This window comes from Astyanax mexicanus, chromosome 3, assembly GCF_023375975.1.
Source record: "Astyanax mexicanus isolate ESR-SI-001 chromosome 3, AstMex3_surface, whole genome shotgun sequence".
NCBI classification, from domain to species: domain Eukaryota; kingdom Metazoa; phylum Chordata; class Actinopteri; order Characiformes; family Acestrorhamphidae; genus Astyanax; species Astyanax mexicanus.
In genome coordinates this window covers 12087791-12100914 of record NC_064410.1, presented here as the reverse complement: position 1 = coordinate 12100914, position 13124 = coordinate 12087791, and the positions used below count along the sequence as shown (strand labels likewise).

Below are 13124 nucleotides of genomic sequence, written 5' to 3'. Positions count from 1 at the left end.
TTTTTTCAGACTTTTGAAAGATAATGCTGAAGAAGCATGTGATTTTCTGACCAAAGTTCTAGGAATAAACCCGTTACTGTTGAGAGAGCTTGACCTGAGTGGAAAGATACAAGGAGACACAGCAGTGAAGCAGATCTGTGCTCTACTGGAGGATCCACACTGTCAAATTACTACACTTGGGTAAATATTTTTAGAGTTTAAAATGTAACATTTTAGATTAGATTTAGAACTAAAACTCATTTTATTAAACTAAAACATTTATATTTGTCTCTGCCTTGCTTTTCACATATATCCAGTGATTACTGATTACTTTCGCATATATAGAAGAACTGCTTTAACAGATGCATTATTTCTGCCTTCGTTTTTTTTGCAGGCTGAAAAACGTCAGTATTACTGAGAAAGGCTGTGTTGATCTAGCATCCGTTCTCTGTAAAAATCCTTTACATCTTCGAGAACTAAATCTAAGTGGAAATAAACTTGGAGGTTCAGGAATAAATTACCTGTGCCAAGTACTGGGGGATACGCGATTCAAACTTTTAAAACTGCAGTATGTTAGATTTCATAGATTCTTTTTTACTAATGTGGGTTTCTTCATAAAAATCATTATGGAAACATGCACTAAAATTTATATTTATATCTTTTTATTGATCAAAATATTATTTATCTTGTTAAATGTTTGAATGTGAGATATTTATACAATAAGAAACTGAAACTTTCTCTAATCATGTAAAGGTAGAAGTACACTTATAAGGAATCTCATTTATCTTTCTTTTATCTGCAGGCTGAATAACAGCAATATTGCACAAAAAGGCTGTGCTGCTTTATCATTAGCACTATCTTCCAATCCTTCACTCCTGAAAGACCTGGATCTGAGTGGAAATAATTTTGGACACAATGGTGTACAGAGTCTCTGTGGCATGTTGATTAATTCGAACTGCACACTGGAAAAACTGAAGTTAGTAATATTTTTTTTTAAGTTTATTGTGAGACCTGTGCAGAAATAGATTTATTACTATAACAGGGAGATATTTATTTATGACCAATCAGTAGATTATTGTAGACATGTAGTAAACAAGTATGTTATGAATATATAGATGCTGTGATCTCTACACAGAGGGGTATTTTCTTAAAAACATAAAAATATACTGTGTTATAGGTTGATTTTACAAAATGTTTTCTCAACAAATCAATTTTATTTAGAAACTTTCTAGTTATCCTTGGTAGTGTTCAAAATGTGGTAAAAGTACCTTTGCTAATTTATATTTTCTTTTTTTCCTGATGTACTTACAGCATTAGTGCTTGTGATATCACAGAGGAAGGATATGATGCTCTAGCATCAGCTCTGAAATCCAATTCCTCATCATACCTGACAGAGCTGGATCTTAGGGAAAATTTTCCTGGAGATAAAGGAGTGAAGCTGATCAATGATTTACTGAATCATCCAAACTGTAAAATAAAGACACTAAGGTACATTTTAAAGTATTACATGTGTAATTTACATGTGCAGAGTGATTTTGGTTTAGTACAGTGGCGTGCACAGACATTTTGGGGGGCAAGTGCTCAGGGGGGAAAAAGGGCACTTTTTTATCAATAACATATGTACAAATCAAGCCCTGAATATATTTCTGGATTCAACATGAATATCAACATGCCCACTTAATTTTACAGCCCCCCCCCCAAGCAAATCAGTCCAGTACCGGGGCTGTATGTGGTCGTCCTCACGTTATCTATCATTGATTTGGGCTAGAGCGGCTAGTTTATCTGGTGACCATTCGGCTAAAGATGCTTAGTAGCATTGGCGTAGGAACCGGGGGGATGTTAGAAACAGGTGGACATTTGTCCCCCCCAAAAATGATATTGTTTGGCTCAGATCAGCTGTATTATTAATGAGTAGACAGACCGGACCAATCACTGAGCCGGTTCAGGTATTAAGTACCGCCTCTCAGTAGAAACAGCCAATCAGCTTGCTGGTTTTGCGGTGCACGGAGGAGAGGCAGTGTGCTGGTGGGGGAAGCCCCGCCCCCTCGCTGTGAGATTTAGCAGCAGGACCGGGCTGCAGCAGCAGCTGATTTTAAAACAGATCTGGATACACAGTGATTTTTCTAAAAGAAAGGTAACGGAGCTACCCACGTAAACTGTGATATGTTTCTGATAGCTGGTTAAAAATACACGTCTCTGAATCAAAACACACAGATTAAACCCACTGTGATTAATAAACTGCAGCTGTGTTAGTGAGTTAGCTTAACTTTGGAATTAGCTAGATTGGGAGTCAAGGTTTAAGAAAAAAAATAAACTATATATGTAACTTGCCCTGTACCCGATCAGCTAATCACTATTTCATTTTCAAACTGTGTTTTTTAATTTAGGATTACAGGACTTACTGTGAGCTATAATGAACAAAAACTAGTTATCTAGAAGCTGGATGTAGAGGATCGCCAGAATTTAGTACAGTACTTCATGTTTGTAGTTTAAAGCAGTTTCTTAACCCTGATCTCTGCCCTAAAATTGTGTTTTCCACCTGATCCACCTGATCAGCTAATTAACAATCATTTAATGAATTTACCTGTTAAAATCCTTTAGCCCCCTATAGAGCCTAAATTAATCATGTATATCCAGCAGTGTATTAAACACATCATACCACCACTTAATTTATTAAGTGTGTTTAAAGCAGAGGAAGCTCTAGAATATGCAGAACAGTGTTAATATGCAGTAGAATATGTAAGAACAGGGTTGAGAAAGACTGTAACATGACTTCTGTTAATTTGTAGTTCACAGTAAGACTATGTCCTGAAGTTTATGAAAATATCTAGGAAACTTAAAGTTACATTCTTTTACATAAAAGAACACCATCTTAAGAAGAGCTCTCAGTAGAAAAAAAAGCGAAGGAGAAAATGTAAATATACAACAGAAATGACATCCCAATACATAATAATAATAATGTGCCCCCCCCATCTATCAAGCCCGCTCCTACGCCCTTGCTTAGTAGATTGGTGCTGTATGAGACATTGGACCTTGGATATCCCACTTACTCTTTGAACCGTTTGTTGCCTCGTCCCAACTTTGCAATGAGTTGCGGCATTAAGATTTACGTGTTAATATTTTCATGAAATGGTTTCACTTTTTGAATCTGATATGTGTACTGTGCTCTATTGTGAATAAAATATGACTGAGATTTTCAAATCATTACATTCTATTTTTATTTACATATATTTACATTTTACATAGCCTTCCAGTTGTTTTGGGAATTGAGGTTGTAGGCATTTTAACCTTTTTTGCTGCTAGGTTTACATGGAAAATGATTTCCATTATATCACTCTTCCATATAGACCTACAGAGATAACTAGTCTATTAGTGTATGTGTTTATATGGAAGTTGTAGCGTTATGGGCACTGGCTTTTCAAAAATGCTACAAATTATTTCTATTCCTGTTTGATAAAATTAAGCATTATAATATTATTAATATTAATTGCACACAGAACATATTGTTGTATACTGTGGTAATGATACAGTAACATATACAGATATGCTGGACACTTTTGCCATTTACTATTATAAATGACTCAAATAACCGTAAGGTAAAATACACAATAATGGTAATATTTTCTTTGCAGGGTTCTGAAAAATGCTGCTGCAGAGAAAGCGTGTGATTTTCTGACTGAAGTTCTAGGAAAAAACCCGTTACTGCTGAGAGAGCTGGACCTGAGTGGAAAGATACAAGGAGACCAAGCAGTGAAGCAGATCTCTGCTCTACTGGAAGATCCACACTGCATACTGAAGCAACTTAAGTAAAGAGTTTTTGATTATGTTTTCCATAAAACATATCAAGGGCCCTATTTTAGGAATCCATAGGCTAGCAGTCAATTGTGCATCGTGTAGCTGGATTTAGGGTGTGTCAGTGTGTCTTTACTATTGTGAGGACACAAAAACATGCCTTGCGCAGCTCAAAATGCACAAAAAGTCATGTACTAATTCTCTACTAAGGCATGTACTAATACTGATCAGCACATTGTGAAGGTAAACCAGCAGGTAATTTAATCGAACAGCAATGTTATTTTATTCTTTATTCTGTTTATTGTTAATGTGAAAGCAGGACTTGTTTATTTGTGTGTATAAAGAGTGGGGGTACAGCGCTCCTGCATGGTTAAGACAGGATTGGAAGGCTGACTGTTGACTGTTGTCAGAGTTTTAATCAGTCAGTGGTGCACCTGTGCTTTCCACTGCCAAAAAAGCAATATGCAAAAAAGTTAACCTCAACTCACCTCACTTCCCGACCACCACACCCATTAGTGCAGAATCATTCCTAAACTCTGATGCTATTTTAACACCGTAGGCCCCAAACGTGAAAATATACTGATGACAGTTAGGTTAGGTAGCAAAGAGCATCGCAATGAGCCAGGTGTATGTTAGGGCCCAAATGTGCATATATTTTTGTAATAATGTACTATGATTAACACAAAATACTTGAATATTTTTATGCACCAGATCAACTGTATCATGTACAATATGCAATATATTTTTTTGTAATTGCTAATAAGGAATTGTTCATGATATAGTAAATGTATTTATACTAATTTAGCGAAGGTTATTAAAAGCATTGGAAAATGATTGTGCTCATAGAAGGCAATTTAAATGACAAAAATATTTATGTCTTTGCTGCAGGTTAAATAACTGCAGCATTACAGAGGACGGCTGTGCTGCTCTTTCATCAGCTCTCCGTTTAAATCCTTTACATCTGAAAGAGCTGGATCTGAGTGAAAATAAACTTGAAAACTCTGGAGTGAAGCGGCTGACTTGTCTGTTACAAAATTCAAAATGCAAACTTGAACTACTAAAGTTAGTGTTCATATGATTTTGGAAAAAAGAAAACAATTATTCAAATTTAACTTTCAAATTTTAGAATACGGTAATGTTTTTCATTGCAAAATTGCTCCTTTTCCAGTCTTTCAGACTGCTGCATAACAGAGGAAGGATATGTTGCTTTAAAATCAGCTCTGAAATCAAGCTGTTCACCATGCCTAAAAGAGCTGATTCTCAAAGGAAACGATCCTGGAGATACAGGGGTGGAGCTTCTAACTGATGTACAAAAGGATCCAACCAGTAAACTAAAGATACTAAGGTAGGAATAAAAAACTTATTTCTTGTGTGCAAATCCACACACCTTGGCGTCACATCCTTTCCCTGTTTCCCTGTGTTTCCCCTTTTTGTGCTGGTGTTTCTCTGTGTTTATTTACCCTCTGCACGTGCCCTGTGTGTATCCTGTCTCCTCCTCTGTTGCTCACCTGTTCATTTGTAACTCCGCCCCTAGTCCCAGGTGTTTCCTGTTTCCCGTTCGTGTCCACCACTATTTATAGTCTGTGTTTCTTTTCTCGTTTGTCGATCCTTGTACGTTTTACGTCTGTCAGTGGTCCTCGTGTTTTTTTTTCCTTTTATGCTCAGCCCTGGTTTCTTTGTTAAGTTTGTTTATTTTGTTTTCTTTATAAAATGTCCTATTGTTTGCATTTGTGTCCACCTCCTTGTCCTTCCTGCACCCAACCCTGACACTTGGAGAGTAAGAACATGCTGGGCATGTGCATAAACATACACAGGCTGTGATAAATATGATGTTTTAATCATACCAACTTGCACACAAATAATCATACACAAAGAGAAAATTAACAAATGAAAACAAACCAATAACAAAAACACCTTTTTAGTGTTTGTTAATAGTTTCAAACAGTAAGATGTTCTGCATATTTAATAGATACAACCAGTTTACTGTTTGCTCGGGGAGTAGTCTGAAGTTAACACGGCTTAAGATCAAAAACAGGAAGGAGTTCTGAGTCTAACTAAAAGATGTTACCAAAAATATAATAATAAAAGAGTCCTGTTATTAGTATTTGATGCAAAATTTCAAGTAAATTAAATAGGTTTTAGAAATAAAGAAATAAAAACAAAAAACAAACAAGAAATAAAGAAATAGGAAAATAAATAGAAAAATGAATTTATACTGAAATTACAGACATTTCCATTAGGTCCTGATGTAACGTCAGTAAATATACGCAAGAAACTAAAAGGCAGTGCAGTTGATCCAATCTCACACATTTTCGTAACTGTACAAAATACGGGAAGAGTTGCATGTGCTCATTGAAATAGGATAAATATGTAGCTGTTTTAATAATTGCAAAACTCAATTTGATCTATTTAATTCGGAATACTGTAATTCGTCTTTATATAATTTTGTTCTTCATTAATTCCATATCTCTTGATAGGCTGTTGAAGACACCAGCTGCAGAAGAAGCATGGAATAGTCTTTCTAAAGACCTGGAAACAAATCTATTACTGCAGAAAAAGTTGGAACTGAAAAGGGGTACAGAAGGAAAATCAGGGGATTTAAGAGTGAAACAGCTCTGCCATTTCCTGAAGGACACACACTGCAAACTGAAGAAACTTCAGTCAGTATTTTTGATTTGTTTCTATAGTTTGTTTTCACTTTCTTTTCTCTGTTAGCATTGACCACTGTGGTGGAAATAAAAGCCACGAAATAGTGATTCCAGCAGATATTTTAAATGAATCAAAGCAGGCTGTGTTTTAGATAAATTATATAAATAATAATTACTATAAAAAATGTATTTAAAATTCAATATAATATGTACACACCTTTTACAAAATAATAATGTTTTTAACTTTATAATATTTTTTTGCTTTTAGGATCAACAATGACGAGCTGACAGAGGAAAGTTGTGCAGCCTTATCCACTGTTCTCCCCTTTACCAGTCTGACTGAGCTAGACCTGAGCAATAACAATCTTCAGGATTCAGGAGTGAAAAATCTCTGCAAAGGACTTAGTAATCCTCTCTGTAAATTGGAGATTCTGAGGTAATCCCTTTTGACTGAAGAAAAACAGTCCATACCTTAGTATATTTATAACCTTATTAAAGCTAACATATTTAAACATCTAGAGCTGCAGTAAAGCTGCAAGTATAAGCACACTGCCGACAATCACATTACGGAGCATTTGTTGACAAGACACATTTTACCACCAAAAAAACACTTTTCTTTATCTAACCACACACATCAGCATATACGTTTGAATGCAATCAGTTAATCTACATTTGACTTAATTAGATTAAGTTAGATTAATAACATTTTAAGCTTCAGCAAACTAAAGTTCCTTTTAACCAAATTAACTAGTGTTACTAGTGATTATAGAGCTGACTTTATGAAGTTTATTCTTATTTAATGTAATAAAAAATATCTGTCAACTGTCAAACATCAGATTTGTGCAATGTAATGAACAATTACATATTAAATAATAAAACAGTATAGTAACTGCATACATATTTAGCCTTTAATTCAATATTTAGTAAATGCCCCTGTAAAGTTTGCACATATGGACACTGCGATATAACGGCATTCTTCGTCATAAAACTGCTTAAACTCTGTCAGAGTATAGGTATATACTCATTTACCTGTTGCTAAGATAGTTAATTACTGTATGTATAGTGACTTAGGACAACAATTGTTGAATTACAGTAAAGCACAAATAAACATTGAGCTTTAAATGAGAGAAAAACATTAAGCTCAATTTACAAATTAACCAAATATTTTATTCTATATTACATGGTACTGATTTCTGCCAGTGCTCTGACTGGTGAAAACCCAGGACTTTTTGATTATGAAATTAAATTTTGCTTATCATTACTTTGCAGAGGAGATCTTTTGTACTTAGGCAATAGAACACGAGAGTTAGTGTGTTTTCGCAAATAACATCACAGCTGTGATTTGGTTGTAGGCACGAGCCGAAAACGAGACCCCCCAAAAATGTATAATAAATATGCTTTAATACGGGCTGTGCCTTCTGCCAAAAAGTAGTTCCACAACAAGTGAACTGTAACAGAACTGTAACTACAAAACGGCATATGGTTTATACGTTAGCTTTAAATTGAAATTGGTGATTAAGGGGGTTAGTAAATGTTAGGACCTAATAATAACGCTGAAACTCTCCTCTCCTGCTTCACAGACTTATCTTCAGGTGAAAGCTGCGCGTTTTTGAACATTTTTGCCTGTTTGCTGGGTGCTGTTGGTTAGTTAGCTGGCTGGACTGTGGTTAGGCGAGCGTGCCTTGGTTGGGTGCTAGGCTGTTCTAAGCTAAAGCTGCTACTGGGGCTGGTGGAGGCGATGATAATAAAATGTCTTGTGTGTGTATATACAGTTATTGTCAGCTCTTAATTTAAAGTCCAGACTATACCTTTTTTGGCAGGATTGAAACTTGGTGGGTAGGCAGCAAATTCTGTCTTTTGAAATAAATGCCCCATGAGTTCAATCTTGGCTGTCGTGCCTGACTGTAAACATGCAGAGTTAAAACCAAAGAGAATTAATTAAATTTAGTGCTGAAAATGTATGTATGTACTAATTAAAACAGCAGTATAGCCCTGGATAGCACTGTCCCATTTCTTACCACAGTCCAAACACATGATGTCAGTTTGTGTGTGTGTCTGTCGGTTCATCCTCCGCTTTGATATTTATCAGTTATATTTAGAGGATTTTTTGTTGCTTTCACTAGCTATTCACTTAAGACTTACCTTGAGTGCCAGTCGTGCATCTGTTACTCATGAAGTTTGTTTTAGAATTAGAGTTAAAATTCTAAAACGGAAATAGGGCTGCCAGATGATTTTAAAAAATATATCTAATTAATGACATGCTCTGTTAATTAATCTAATCACATTTAATCGCATTCATCATCAACGTATTTTAAACTGTACAGTCCAAATTAAATTTAGCTGAGGAGCAAATGAATAACTGGTATATGTTTAAAAGCTTTCGATAATGTACATAAGTCAGTAAACAATGCTTTAAATCCTTTTACAACACTAGACCAGTATATTAAAGCTGCATTTTTATTCATCTTAACATTACAAAATATTATAGAAGTTGCTCACACATGACAAAGTATTTTGCTCTGTAATAATAAAAAAATATGTTTATTCTTAAGAATCAGATGCAGAAATGAATAAAGTTTAGATATTTTACCATATTTTGATCAAAAGTTTAAAAATAACATAGTCAAAAAAATGTTATTTGTATTTTTGCCATGGAACTTTTACTATGAAACCCAACAGGGCAAAATGGCTTGAGAGGTGAGTGATCTATACATAACATGAATACATTTTTTTTTTTTTTTACTTATTTTCGGGTGTCCCCACTTGGAAAAAGCATCCCACCACACAATGTCAGTGTTGTAATGGTGTTTGTGGAGGAGCTATAATAATTTTGATTAAACTCCTGTTAAAAGTGTTGTACTTCTGAAATGCTTACACTACACTAGTCACTGTGATAGTTAAAAAATGATTTTTTTGGATAAATAAACCATAAACGAGTGCGATCTGTTACTAGTATTATTTTTTTTTCTTTTTCTAGACTTTCCTGCTGTTCTGTAACAGAAGAAGGTTACGCTTTACTTGCATCAACTCTTCAATCAAACCAGTCTTCACATCTGAAAGAACTAGATCTCAGAGGAAACAACCCTGGAAAAGATATTGGGTCGTGGAAAGGAGTGGAGAACATTATTACCTTATTTGATCGTTTGGAGTATAAGCAAAAAACTCTGAGGTGAGAAATAAAAAAAAAGAAAATGTAGAAATCTAAATTTCTAGAGTCTAGTTGTTATTGAATATCGATGCTTTCATCACATTTCACATTGTAATTTTCTGCTCATTGCACGTTCTTTAAACATGCTGGAAAACACTGATAATGCAAATCCTGTTATCTAGTAAAGTAATAAGACTTTACGTAATATTACTTTATGTTGTTTTGTATAGAAGTGAATATTGAATTGATAATTCATAGATCATTGCTAATACACTCTCGTCTCTTAAAAAGTAACAATGCTGGATTTGGGAAAGTTGCTGTAGATAGTTACACAGAGATTACACAAAACAAAGATCAGTTTTCTCATCACTTGAAGACCAACTTTCTCACTATCAAAATTACTGTAATGTTTTTCTCTCAACAGGCTACTGAAAGATGAACTTGCACAGCAAGCCTGTGATTTTCTCACAAAACAACTGCAGAAAAACCCCTTACTGATGAAAAATTTGGATCTGAGCATAAATAAAGAATTTATCGAAATGAGGCAGCTAACTGCACTACTACAGGATCCACACTGCAGACTGGAGAAACTTACGTAAGGATACTTGTTATGTACATAGATAGCCTGTATGGTTTTCCTATTGCTAAAATATAATCCATTTTAACTCTTTAGTGGAAACCCTTCTAGGCCCTCCTATTAATAAATGTTTAGTCCTAAATGGGGAATTGATGACAGGTCACTGTAAGAGCTGCACAGATTCACAGCGTCTGCTCTACACTTTTATAGCTGATTACCCCCAAGCTGTCCATCCCTTGCTGCAAAACACATTTTAGCTGTGCATGACAGTAAGAGGCAGAGCATGTGCCCTGAAGAAGCACCACGACACCCCCCCTCCCCCTTTTATTAAAGTGAAAGTGTTCCTTTAATTTTTGTGTGTAAGGTATTTTAATGACAATGGATTTTGATTCATTACATTTTGTGAAATGTTAATTTACTTAGTTTTACTCATGAAATTATTTGTCTCCCTCTCCAGTCTGTATAAATCTGACAAGATTACAGAAAACAATTGTAATGATTTAGTTGCTGCTCTCACTGTAAACCCCTCACACCTGAGAGAGCTGGATATGAAAGGGAACACACTGGGTGAAAAAGCACTGTTTAAGCTCTGCCATCTACTGACAACTCCTCTCTGCTGCCTGGAGAAACTTAAGTAAGTAAAATTACAAACAATCTTCATATAGGGGACAGTTTCATTATCTTCTTTAGCAGATCTAAGAAATCATCATGTTTAAAGAATATTGTACACATGTATCCTGAGTAACATTTACATTGTTTATGCCCAAATAGTTAAGCCTTTGACAAAAATGTACAGCTTATTGCAAATACAAACAATCTTATGATAGATATGAGGCAGTCTTTTAAACAAGTCTATGCAATGTCATCAATATTTCTTGTAATTGACACAACCATAAAAAAGCTTTCAAATGGTGTAAAAAATGCCATTTTACTGTAAAAGGCATGGCATGTACACCTTTTGGGTAGATATTCATCTAGATATGAATGATAATGCTTAAAACATGCTTAATGAATACTTAATACATAAGACATATATATACACACACTGTAGTCTGAAAGAAACACACTACTAACCCATATCTGTAATCCCTTTGTAACCACTAGTGTATCAGTGTATTAGTAATCATTTTGTTGTATTGACTATTTTTGACTTTGTATTTTCAGTCTTAGTCATTGCTGCATTACTGAGGAAGGATATCTTGCACTTGCCCGAGCTCTGAAATCAAATCCTTCATCACAGCTTTTAGAGCTGGATCTCACAGGAAACACTCCTGGAGAAAAAGGAGTGAAGCAGCTCATTGATGTACTGAAGGACAGAACATTTAAACTAAACACACTGAGGTACTTTTCAGACATTTTTTCTATGTCCGACTGTAGCGGGAGCCCATGAGTCAAATAAATTGCCCGTTTCCCCATAAAGCTTCTGTAATCAAAGAAACCTAGCTTTTTTACTCTGAAAGATTTGCATTTATTTATGAATTTAAGATATGAATTTATTTAAATTGTAGTTTCTTTCAAAAGTTAACATGAGTTTAGTTTTGTTGCAAATTTAATATAATTAAATCTATTCGTATACAGAGCATCCATATACATTGTAAATGAATTTTTATGTTATTAGAGGTATTCCATGTTCATGTCACAGCTTAGCCCATGTCTGTCTTGTGTTTCTCCCTCATTTGGTCCCATGTGCTCCTGCCCTCTGTTTACCTGTCATGTGTTTCCCAGCCATGTGCTATTGTTGTGTTTTGGTCCTGTCTCCCCCCCAGCCCCACCTTGTCATCAGTTATTTGTAACCCCGCCCCCTCTTGATTGATCCTCAGGTTTTTCCAGTTTCCTGTTCCCTCCTTGTGTATATAAGCCCCTTTGTTTCAAGTCTTCCTTGTCTAGTCTTTTGTTGGTTTGTTTGCCGTTCGTAGTCTTGTCAGGTTTGTTTTGTGTCTCATGCTGTTTGTTAGGTTCCTGTTTTCTAGTTAAGTCTTCTTGAGTTTTGTTTTCCTTGTCTAGTTTTCATAGTTTAGTTATCCTTGTATTGTTTATTTCTTGTTTTGTGTTTCCCTACTTGTGTTTGTTTTCTGTTTCTTTTCAGTGTAGCTTTGGTTTATCATGTTTGTTTGTTTGTTAGTTTTTAGTTTGTTTATTTAATATATATATATATATATATATATATATATATATTATTACGTTTATTTTCAGATTCTTGAGTCCTGCCGCAGATGAAGCATGCACAGGCCTGACCAGATTTCTAGGAACAAACCCCTTAATTCAGACAGAGCTGAATCTGAGTGGAAAAAGGCACAATGACTCCTTTATATCGCAGCTCTCTGCTTTGATAAATGATTCACACTGCATACTGCGAAAACTAAAGTAAAGTGGTTCTATGTTTTATTTATATCCTGATCATATAGTTCTGAAATATTTAATTAGCCCCTTTTTATAACTATGTTTTCATTCAGTTTCATTATATTTACTATTTTGTTGGACTGTTCAAGTTTTAATGTTACTAATATAAATGTAATAAAGGAAGACCAGCTAACATTTACCTTGAAAATGCTTAAACATTTTGTGCTCATCCTGCAGACTGAATAACAGCAGTATTACAACGAATAGCTGTGCTGTTCTATCATCTGCTCTATGTTCAAAAACGTCACGCATTACAGAACTGGATCTAAGTGAAAATAATCTTGGAAAGTCAGAGGTGCAGCTGCTTTGTTCTCTACTGAAAAATCAGCAATGTAAACTGCAGAAACTGGGGTGAGTTTTATCAGTATCATTCATTAAATATGACAAGGCAGGGCACACCAGCATAAAACTGTTTTTAAGCAGTGAGACCTGAAATGGGTCACACATTCAAAAATCAATATCATAAGAAGAAGCAAATAATGTAAGAACATTTATCATAAAATAAATATATGTCACTTACGTAGCAACTTAAGACCACAAGGAATAAAAGAGAGTTCATGTCTTTTAGTTCTGCTTACGA

The 13124-nt window shown here is 34.9% G+C and overlaps 1 protein-coding gene across 1 annotated transcript in view; it reads left to right on the top strand.

Annotated features, from left to right (window-relative positions):
• LOC111192009 (protein NLRC5-like) overlaps window positions 1–12512 on the top strand; it is a 67177-nt gene extending 54665 nt beyond the window's left edge. The window contains exons 15-28 of the mRNA XM_049475742.1: window positions 10–180; window positions 374–547; window positions 782–955; window positions 1291–1467; window positions 3612–3785; window positions 4660–4833; window positions 4940–5116; window positions 6249–6431; window positions 6688–6855; window positions 9397–9588; window positions 9992–10162; window positions 10602–10778; window positions 11309–11485; window positions 12338–12512. Coding sequence (XP_049331699.1) covers window positions 10–180; window positions 374–547; window positions 782–955; window positions 1291–1467; window positions 3612–3785; window positions 4660–4833; window positions 4940–5116; window positions 6249–6431; window positions 6688–6855; window positions 9397–9588; window positions 9992–10162; window positions 10602–10778; window positions 11309–11485; window positions 12338–12512 — 2464 coding nt within the window. The remainder of the gene's footprint in view (window positions 1–9; window positions 181–373; window positions 548–781; window positions 956–1290; window positions 1468–3611; window positions 3786–4659; window positions 4834–4939; window positions 5117–6248; window positions 6432–6687; window positions 6856–9396; window positions 9589–9991; window positions 10163–10601; window positions 10779–11308; window positions 11486–12337) is intronic.
• The last annotated feature ends 612 nt before the right edge of the window (window positions 12513–13124 follow it).